This window comes from Coregonus clupeaformis, chromosome 9 (genome assembly GCF_020615455.1).
Source record: "Coregonus clupeaformis isolate EN_2021a chromosome 9, ASM2061545v1, whole genome shotgun sequence".
NCBI lineage: Eukaryota > Metazoa > Chordata > Actinopteri > Salmoniformes > Salmonidae > Coregonus > Coregonus clupeaformis.
Genome location: NC_059200.1, coordinates 10,933,770 through 10,945,363, shown reverse-complemented (window position 1 = coordinate 10,945,363; position 11,594 = coordinate 10,933,770). Strand labels below are relative to the sequence as shown.

The 11,594-nt window shown below is 38.3% G+C and overlaps 1 protein-coding gene across 1 annotated transcript in view; it reads left to right on the top strand.

Annotated features, from left to right (window-relative positions):
* The first annotated feature begins 1,048 nt into the window (after window positions 1-1,048).
* The window catches only part of LOC121573728 (ephrin-B1), a 74,084-nt gene continuing 63,538 nt past the window's right edge, over window positions 1,049-11,594 (top strand). The window contains exon 1 of the mRNA XM_041885922.1: window positions 1,049-2,146. Within this exon, the coding sequence (XP_041741856.1) occupies window positions 2,028-2,146 (119 nt within the window). The 5' untranslated portion in view covers window positions 1,049-2,027. The remainder of the gene's footprint in view (window positions 2,147-11,594) is intronic.

Below are 11,594 nucleotides of genomic sequence, written 5' to 3'. Positions count from 1 at the left end.
GATCCCAAGGGACCAAGGAAGGCCAAGGGCCAAAGGAAGAGAGTTTTATCTGTGATTTCATTTAAAGCAGGAAATGATCAATGCATTTATATTCATGTTTATCTCCATAATAGCCTACTTTTAATGCTAATGTTTTTTTGTTTTTTTTAAACGTATCTCCATCATAAATGATGGTGTGCAAAAGACATCCAGTAGTATTGTTTTTTTTTTCTGAGTATTCAGGCTTGTGTTGAAATTAGAGATAAGAAGAAAAGGTTTACATTTGAACCATATCGAGATATGAATCAATAACGAATAAATAAATAAAAGGCAACAAACTTGGAAACATCTGTTTTGTAAGAGCAAGCCTGACCAATAATGGCTTTGCAATGGGCTGCCATAACTTTGATAATATACATCATGACTTCAAATGCATCACATATATTACAAGCAGAGAAACGTTTTAGGATAGAAGATAATAGCTTAGAATATAATATAATAAAATAAGAATAGATGCAGCAAGATCCACTCGTGATAATGCTTTCTGTTTTCCCACAACGTTTCCACCCATTCCGATAGAGGGCAACATTGTCAATAGTAATACGAGCCATATTAGACCTACAAGAGTCACAGGCTACCATTTTTCATTAATGTGAGACTCATCTAAAATGTATGTTTTTGACTCTATCAAAACACCTTATAAGTAGCCCATTTAGTGAGCAACATCCGATAATAAATGTACCATGCACTGCTATGTTAAACCTTACGAATGCAAAATGTATTACCTCTGTTGATTGTGGAGACGTTCCCGGTGCAGGCTACCATATTAACCATGTCTAATCAACGAATATTTAAACAAAATAGTCCGCACATATGTTGAAAATGATAATTATCTCTTAATTGCCATTTATTCACTGTAAAAGGCCCAGACTGTACTATGCCGAGTCTCTTCCATCAAGGGAATGATGAACTACTGAATAATGAGAGGACCCCGCCAAGCTGCCTTGATTGGTTGGGAGGCCAGGGCTATCCAAGCATTGCATTACGTACGCAGCAGTGTGTGCGAAGAAGGAGAATCGTAGGCCAGTTTGGAGTGTGCACTGTACACTGGAACTATCACTGGAAAAACTAATTGCGAGTTCAAGTGAAATAGGCACAAGATTGAACTTTATTTACCAGCTATTTTCTTTTTTTATTGATTCTAAACTGGATTATTCACTTGTAGCCTATCAATGTCGTGATTCATGCACTTTGGATGAAGCAGTTCAGAACGGACTTCGAACATGAGTTGGTGTCTTCAATATACAGGCAGACTGTAACATCTCAAGTGGATTGGAATTTCAATGCACCGGAGATTAATTTACACCTGAAATAAGGATTTTGCGCGTTTTATCGCGAGTGTTTTGGAGTCTGCTACTACACAGATGGAGTAGGCTATTTTGGAGATAAGCAAAACGTTTTCTGTTAGAGCGTTATTATAATCGATCAAATGAAATTGACTTATCTATAGACAACGGTTTCACCATACAAAGAAGAGTATAAGAAAACAGACGTGACAACTGGGCAAAATAGATATTTCCCGAAGCAAGGACAAAGAGGTCACATTTACACTATCGGTTTGTGAAATGTAAATCAACAACTGTAAAACGCACTCCAGCGCACGGGTTCGTGGGCGAAGACTCCACTTGTTAACCTGCTCAACATTATTTTCTGACCAGTGACATTTTGAAACTTGTTCTATCAATGAGTTTAAACAAATCTATTCGACACTGGTAAGGTGATGAGATAAAGAATCCAGAACATTGTTTTACCTGCAATATACTCTTGTTCTGCTTGCATAGCCTGCACGGAACAGAGGAAAACAGGATTCCATGATATCTATTCAGTGATGGTTATCATTTGCCATCTTAAAGGTGGTTTTACGCATGATCTACATGCGACACTAGCGAATGGGATCTAGAATCGTGCAAGATTTACACTGTATCCATCTTTTTTTTTATGATTTCATCGTGCAGTTGATTAATTTGCCTCACTAAATAAGCGTGGAAATGGCAGGCTCCGGTTCCAATTGGAAGTACTACCTTTGGTTTTTGACAGTCTTGTGCAGGTCGCTGTTGCCCGTGGCCAAAACGTTGGAATCGGTGGTTTGGAACTCACAAAACCCAAAGTAAGTGTTAAATGTGCTAATCTAGGATATATTATATCTGTATTACCATGCATTGAATAAAACACAACCCTCATGCTATTCTATTAGCATGCGTAAAGCTTGCTAATGTTCAATAAATATGCATAGGCACTTGGACATGTTTCCAACTACTATTTGCGCTGAATGACATTCAGGGCTCTGTGATGTGCTGGCTCTGATGCCTCACACAGTATTGAATGGAAAAGCATAGGCCTACTGTAAAACAATATGAAGGGGAGTCATGGGAAAAAGGCAGACATGGTTTGATAGCCTATACATCATAAAGGCCATATTTTAAACCATCAATAATAAGCGTAATTCAGTTCTGCCTAGTGAGTCATTAATGGATTTCTAGATATTATGGTAAATGTATTTCATTCAAGCTGTATACGTTATTTTGATAGGATTAATTAACTCGTGTCTGTCATTAATCAACTTCCAACCAACATTTTTGAGGTGCCAAATTCACCTAGAATCATCCAGGCCCCATCATTTACTGTTAGGGTAGCCTACATCTCTCCTGCAGCAGAGTGGTCTCTACAATCAAGTGAGAAGCAACTGCTCCTGGTGTGTGTGTGTGTGTGTGTGTGTTTTCAGGTGCTCTCCTCTGGATGGATTGACACATTTATAAATGTGTTTTCCAAGTTTAATCCATATCTTTCTGGCTTTGAGGGTAGATACATTGCCTAGTATAACATCCCCACTCAACACACTTCAGTCCTCAGAGCGTAACAGGGACTTTGCTTTTAGAATATGTAGGCCTTTAATGCTATTTTGTTTTTTGATCTAGATTTAGTTATATCAAACTTCTATATGTTTCATATGTATTTCAATCCAAGTTATCCCTGGAATTATTCATGATCCTGCAATATCAAATCTCAAATAGATTCTATGAGTAGTTTCTGGCTGTTGAGGTCTGTCTTCAATACTGCTATAGCGTATAAAATAACAATACATATAACCCTTGGGCAAAATCCCTTCAATCAGTAAAAATTAAAGTAATATAATGGAACATATTTAAGTGGTACAACAAGGTAGCAGAGAGTGATGTCTCTTGAATATAAAAAATAATAATATATTAATTATATTATCCAAGCATCCAATTAGGCTGATAAGGTGAATCACACCTTTTTATGATTAACTTAATAATCTCTATTATTCTTGAAAGCAGTAACTGAGGGCCTCAGTATTCAGGATTTAAACACCAGCCGTGGATGGAGTCAAGTGAAGTGGCCTAGTCCTGGCCTTGTTCACTCAACACTACACAGTTTTAAAGAAGTCACGACACGGAACAACGTAAAAGTGCTGACAGAGACAAGTCTTTAATTGCCGTTGAGCAGTTGTTAAAAAAAAGGCTGTGTTGTTTTACAACAGTTGGTGACTGTTTTCTCAAGTAAGTTAATGTTTGTTTACTTATCCACCGAGTGGTATTGCTTAGGTCGTCCAGAGTGCAGCCAGCCACTTAAAAGCTGATTACAGATCTATTGGGACATGAGGACATGAAGACTTGATGATGTTCATACAGGCATGAAAATAAGATAATTGCTATGTTATAAATTGAATTCACGCAAAAAATATACAGGATTGCACCTCCAGAGAAGCTAACTTCAAAACATAATAGATAGATTTTCTTTCCAATGTATGAACTAAAACTGTTCATTTTATTCAGAGCTGAGGCACGTTTATTTTGTTTATTTTGCTGAATTGGTGCAGACTAAGTTTGCTCCAACTGCATCTGTGGTTTTTGAATTGGAATGCAGCAGCCATTTTGTATCAAGACATTGTATGTCAAACAAAGTTGTCAGTAGTTCGGATGAGTTTCATTGTGTGTTCAGTGTGGATGTAAACTCAAACTTCAGTTCTCAAATGATCAGAGCCACCCAAAATGTAAACATAAGTAATGTATTTAGAAGAGACATTGTCTGAAGTGTTTTATATTGCCTAATAACAAAACAGGCCAAAGCAAGTATTTTCAGGGAAGCTAAATAAACATTGTTTGAGTTCTTGTTGGCTGTAATGATTTTAGGACTTGGGGTGATGGCCCAGCAAGAGGCGTAATAGATGTCTAACTCGGAAACAGACATATGGAATAACACTACCCCCATGCTAGCGCTGGTAAATCACTCTGTAAAGCAGTTTACGGGGCTTTCCACAGTAATTCCAGGCAGATTGACTCACCAATTTTTTAAAGACACATTTACGCAAAGGCCCCTGGTATACCATTTATTGGCTGTTAGTTGTGCATGTTCGACAGCACTTCTTATTACGTGTTAATTATCATTTATGATTCTATGATTTCCAAATTTTTCTCAATAGGATACTTGACGTCTCTGTCAATGTTGACTCAAATTGTCTGCATACAGTATCAAATAGGACACATAGCCAATATTGATGGATCAACACTAAACTTAGCTGAGACGTACTGTATGTTGGGACTTTTATTTTGGCACTCAGTATTTCTGTTACTTGTTCAGAGTAACAGACTCTACTCTTGTGAGGAAAGCTTTAGGGTTGCTACTATTCCCTTCTCCGCTCTTTATTATTTTCCCTTATTAAAGTTATTTAGCCGGCCTACCACATCGAGTCTTATGCATTTCAGACACACTTTCTGCTGATTCCTCCCCAGTACCAGACCACTGCCTTGGATAGCCCACACTAATTTTACAGCTATACACTTTAGGAAAGCACTCCATTTATGTAATCACATGAAGTCACACTCTAACACATAGATAGGCCTACTGTGGTACAGCATAGAAAAGCAGATCTAGTGATTGGGTACATGAGGAACAGCTTGTGGTAGACCAGGGAACTTCACAGAATGCTTAAGAGTGTAAACACTAGACACAATACAAAGATTAATGCACATAAAAGCAGTTGTTCTTTGATCATAAGCCAACATTTTAAGATATTGTTAATGTTTTGGAAAAGTTGTTTCTTGCAGACTTCTTCTAATTTAAACGTTCAAATCCATAATAGATGAAGATATCACAAATTCTATTTCAGGCATATATTTACAAATACTTACTATTACAACCAGTAGATTAGTATTTTTTTCTGTGATATAGTAGTATTTTATTTATTTTTTTCTACAAGAGGGATAGATAAGCATAGATCATATTTTACAATTACTTTTTTTCTACCTAAGAGAAAGAAGGGGAAATAGTTGGTAATTGGATTTATTGATATTGAACAAACCTGTTTCTTTCTAATTTCTCAGGAGGGAATAAAATGAGGAGGTAATTGAAAATCTGTCTTTCATTAACAAAGGAGATTTCTCTAAGTTCCTCAGAGAAGTGAGCTCACTAGCAACTTAAGATAGATTTACCTGCATTTACTATACTGTAGATCTACCATGAAAAGGAGGGAGAATATTTTGTTCAAAGCACAATCAAATATATAATGACAAACCTGTATTTATTTTGTTATATGAGCATCTTGTTCTAGCCGTAGAAAAATACTTGATGTAATATTTGTCATCTTAAAATGTAGTGTGGTGTAGCAATTTCCATGTTGGGGTCACTGATATCTCACACAAACATTGAGAAAGAATATAGTAGTTTGTCACCTAGATTGACAGTGGGTATCATACGTGTTTTTCACATTTTGTTGCATTACAAAGTGGGATTGAAATAGATTTAATTGTGCTTTTTTTGTCACTGATCTACAAAAAATGTCAAAGTGAAAATAAATTCTATATATTTTTACAAATTAATGCAAATTCAATAACTAAAATGTAGTCGTTGCATAAGTATTTACCCCCTTTGTTTAGGCAAGCCTAAATTAATTTAGGAGTAAAATATGGCTTAACAAATCACGTAATAAGTTACATGGACTCACTCTGGGTGAAATTATAGGGGTTGACATGATTTTTTGAATGACTACCTCTTCTTCTGTCCCCCAAACATACAGCATCTGTAATATCCCTCAGTCAAGTACCGTGAGGGAAAAAAGTATTTGATCCCCTGCTGATTATGTACGTTTGCCCACTGGCAAAGAAATGATCAGTCTGTAATTTTAATGGTAGGTTTATTTGAACAGTGAGAGACAGAATAACAACAACAAAATCCAGAAAAACATCCAGCATTTCTAAAATGTTATAAATTGATTTGCATTTTAATGAGGGAAATAAGTATTTGACCCCCTCTCAATCAGAAAGATTTCTGGCTCCCAGGTGTCTTTTATACAGGTAACGAGCTGAGATTAGGAGCACACTCTTAAAGGGAGTGCTCCTAATCTCAGTTTGTTACCTGTATAAAAGACACCTGTCCACAGAAGCAATCAATCAATCAGATTCCAAACTCTCCAGCATTGCCAAGACCAAAGAGCACTCCAAGGATGTCAGGGACAAGATTGTAGACCTACACAAGGCTGGAATGGGCTACAAGACCATCGCCAAGCAGCTTGGTGAGAAGGTGACAACAGATGGTGCGATTATTCACAAATGGAAGAAACACAAAATAACTGTCAATTCCCTCGGCCTGGGGCTCCATGCAAGATCTCACCTCGTAGAGTTGCAATGATCATGAGAACGGTGAGGTATCAGCCCAGAACTACACGGGAGGATCTTGTTAATGATCTCAAGGCAGCTGGGACCATAGTTACCAAGAAAACAATTGGTAACACATTACGCCGTGAAGGACTGAAATCCTGCAGCGCCCGCAAGGTCCCCCTGCTCAAGAAAGCACATATACAGGGCCGTCTGAAGTTTGCCAATGAACATCTGAATGATTCAGAGGAGAACTGGGTGAAGGTGTTGTGGTCAGATGAGACCAAAATGGAGCTCTTTGGCATCAACTCAACTCGCTGTGTTTGGAGGAGGAGGAATGCTGCCTATGACCTCAAGAACACCATCAAACATGGAGGTGGAAACATTATGCTTTGGGGGTGTTTTTCTGCTAAGGGGACAGGACAACTTCACCGCATCAAAGGGATGATGGACGGGGCCATGCACCGTCAAATCTTGGGTGAGAACCTCCTTCCCTCAGCCAGAGCATTGAAAATGGGTCGTGGATGGGTATTCCAGCTTGACAATGATCCAAAACACACGGCCAAGGCAACAAAGGAGTGGCTCAAGAAGAAGCACATTAAGGTCCTGGAGTGGACTAGCCAGTCTCCAGACCTTAATCCCATAGAAAATCTGTGGAGGGAGCTGAAGGTTTTAGTTGCCAAACGTCAGCCTCGAAACGTTAATGACTTGGAGAAGATCTGCAAAGAGGAGTGGAACAAAATCCCTCCTGAGATGTGTGCAAACCTGGTGGCCAACTACAAGAAACGTCTGTCCTCTGTGATTGCCAACAAGGGTTTTGCCACCAAGTACTAAGTCATGTTTTGCAGAGGGATCCAATACTTTTTTCCCTCATTAATATGCAAATCAATTTATAACATTTTTGACATGTGTTTTTCTGGATTTATTTGTTGTTATTCTGTCTCTCACTGTTCAAATAAACCTACCATTAAAATTATAGACTGATCATGTCTTTGTCAGTGGGCAAACGTACAAAATCAGCAGGGGATCAAATACTTTTTTCCCTCACTGTATTGAATTTCAAGCACAGATTCAACTACAAAGACCAAGCTTTTCGAAAGCCTCATAAAGAATGGCAGTGATTGGTAGATGGGTAACAACAACAAATCAGACATTGAATATCTCTTTAAGCATGGTCAAGTTAATAATTATGCTGTGGATTATGTATTAAACCAACCAGACACATCAAAGATACAGTCATCCTTCTGTACTGAGCTGCAGGACAGGTAGGAAACGGCTCAGGGATGTCACCATGAGGCTATTATTTTAGAACAGAGTTCATGGCTGTGATGGGAGATAACTAAGGATGGATCAATAACATTGTAGTGACTCCACAATAATGACCTAAATGACAGAGTGAAAAGAAGAATACAAATATTCTGCACTAAAGTAATACTACATTATTATTTTTTTAAACACGGCAAAGGATTACTCTTTTTGGCCTAAATGCAAAGCCTTATGTTTGGGACGAATTCAACACCACATGTCACTGAGTAACTGCCTCCTTATTTTCAAACATGGTGGTGGCTGCATCATGGTATGGGTACGCTTGACACCGGCAATGACTGGGGAGGTTTTCAGGATAAAAAGAAACGGGATGGAGCTAAGCACAGGCAAAATCCTAGAGGAAAACCTGGTTCAGTCTGCTTTACACCAGACACTGGGAGAGGAATTCACTTTTCAGCAGGACAATAATCTACAACACAAGGTCAAATCTACACTGGAGTTGCTTACCTGGAAGACATTGAATGTTCCTGAGTGGCCAAGTTACAGTTATGACTTAAATCTGCTTGAAAATGGCTGTCTAGCCATGATCCCTAACACCTTGACCGAAAAAATAATGGGCAAATATTGCACAATCCAGGTGTGCAATGTTTTTAGAGACTTACCTAATAAGACTAACAGGGGTGAATACTTACTGTATCTAATCAATGTGTTTTATTTTTCATTAATATTTAAAAAATCTATAATTTTTCTTCCCCTGACAATACATAGTATTTTGTGTAGATCTTCTTTTGTTGTTGTTGATTGAGTGATTGATATGATTTATTTAAGTGTCATACACCTACCGGTGCCCAGCCCACATGGGCTGAAAAGACACTACTAAACACAGTACCATTTTCCTTGTACTCAAAACAAAATAACATTTTACAAATTATATGCATACAATTATCATGGCCAGTACAGCTACCATCTAGCCACACTACACAAACAGTACATTTCTCCTTCTCCTCCAGGCATTGTGAACAAACTGAGAAATCTCAAACACGCCCTGTCTGAAACAAAATTCAAGCCTCTGCTCGTCACGTAACCAGAATACTTCAGGGTTATCACCACATTTTTTTTAAAGCAAAAAAGAAAGTCTCAGATCGTCATAAAACACTAAATGGATTTTTGTTTTTGATTTCCCCAAGATCACACAGTAGGCAAATTCTCTCCTCTTCAGGCACTCTGTTAAATCTACACGTCTCTATAGCCAGAGGGGGAGGGTGCCGGATCTGAGTTGTGCACAAACTGACCTTTGGCTTTTTGTTAGGTTCAGGTGGACATATGGTTCAGTGGTGTAGTTCTCTTTGATGAGAGTGTACATTCAAAGTTTAGGCTTAAACCAAATATCAGCTGCCCAATTTTCCTTTAGGATCAGAAAAGGCTTGTTCTTGATTTGGTTAACACCACCGGGTAATTTGTTCCTGAAATTACAATATTTTTGGTGAAACTGCTTTTCAGTTTCACAAAACATGGATAATTGTCTAGCCCACGGATAGTTATGAGTAAGGTCACAGTCAATTTTTTTGTTGTGTTGTGATTCTGTGTTCTGGCATATTTATCAGTCTATTCCATAGACGTACCATGTCAGTTTGTCTATATACTGTAGATGTGGTCAGTATAGATGTGATCATTGACAATTTTGTAAAAATTAAATCCAATTTAATCCAACTTTGTAACACAATAAAATGGGAAGAAATCCAAGGGGGGTGAATACTATTATTATTAATACATATGATATGCACTGTACTACGTGTAGGATGCTGTATCTGCTGTTGACACCCATCACTGCTAAACCTCATAAATTCACCCTGCCATCTCTCTCCCTTGTGAGAACAATAGCAACGTAATCCTGTCCTGTATTTCCCAAGATTATGGGTTATGTGTCAGACAGACCCAAGCAGGTGGTGGCCAGTTAGACCAACTGTATGTCTTCAAGAGACTAGATTTGCTGTTTTTAACCATTGGCGCATGTGAAGTACAGGCAATGGCAAGCTTTTAGACAACTTGCATTTACACACTAACAATAATAGTTTCATAATATGTTTAAGGTCTCCTCACAGAGGTTATGATAGGACAACAGGAGACTGGCTGTTAAATTGAACGCAGTATCATTCCGTTTGATGGTACACTTCATACCATAATTATACTGTAGTCAATGATTCAGAAATGATCTTTGCCTGTTAAAGCCAGCGAGTATTATTTTCGTCTGTGTTCAGTGCGCTGTCTTGAAATCAGACCCTTTAACTAGGTAATTTAACAAATCCCTTATTAAATCCTCAATGAAAAACAAGTCAAAAAGAGAAAGGAGACACCAAAGGTTAATGTTTTAACTATCCAGTTAATGTATTGAAGTTATCAATTAGGGACTGAAACCTCTGAAATCTCACTCTGCGAAGACCAATATGAGAGACTAGCTGTCTTCAGTGACTGGTCTATGGTTATGTCAACAGTTCGACATGATGTTGTAAAACAGGAGAAAACATTGCTTTTGATTTGTGTTTTAATTATTCTCACAAAGTCACATATAGACATTTACGGATATAGCTTGGTCGGGAGATTCAGCAGCGTATGATAAATGGAGAAAATATCGAGTGGCCTGTGTGTTTAATATATTAGAGCCAAGTGGAGTAGCTCAAGCTTTGTCTGACTGTGCCATCATGATCAATGCTCCTGTGATTAAAAGTGACAGTCTAGAGATTAACTCTGTCACTCTTTAAATAGGCTGTGCCAACCCTCCAGCCTTTAATAAACCCACCCATGCCCCAGCTCCCTAGGTTTCAGCCGTAGTTTACACAAGAAAGAGATTCCTTTGAGAAGTGTCACAGGAGTGGTTTTGTTCTCTTCCTGCCCTCATCCCTTCATGCTGGTTCTGATAACGTTTCACAGAAACCCAGACCCCATCACAAAGAGGAGAGACTTAGAGCCACCTCAGGACGGCTTAGTACAAAAATGAAAGGAAAGTAAAAGCAGTCATTGTGTCATTAGGCACTCTAATATTCCACTTTTAGAAAGCAGTGGAGCTACTAGTCCAGACAGTTGTCTGAGTCCAACTTTTGCAGCCATTAATGGCTTTGATTCGGATCAACTGAGCACCTGAGGAAAGCCATTGTACGTACATACCATTGTTAGATATAGAAGGCATGGTTTTAGACATTTTGTAATCTCGGTTAACCCAGAACTAATGTCTTGCGGAATTGGTTAGATACTCGATTAAGTTCTCGGTAGATAGGAGTTAAGAGAAGATAGAATGAAGATCGGAACTGGAATAAAGAGCGCCACTCTCTCTCTTTGCAAGTTACGGGCAAGTCTATGGGCCAAAAGTCCCCTCCCCTTCCGAAATTCGAAAGATGCTAACACCTGTGAAATTGTGATTTGTCCTAATAACTAGTGACGGTAAACACAACCCGGAACTAATGCTGCTCATCTCACACATCCCGTTGTATCATGACAGATCTACGGTCATAGTGATCCTATTAAATTACTAGAAGGCCTATGTCATAAACCTTCAAACTTCCAGAATAGGCTGAAAATGACAGCCACTATATGCTGAGTCAATATTCACGTCATAAGAAGGAATTCCCCTCAACGACGCCCACAAATTGGGGAAAACAAACATTATTTCCCAGAATATCCATT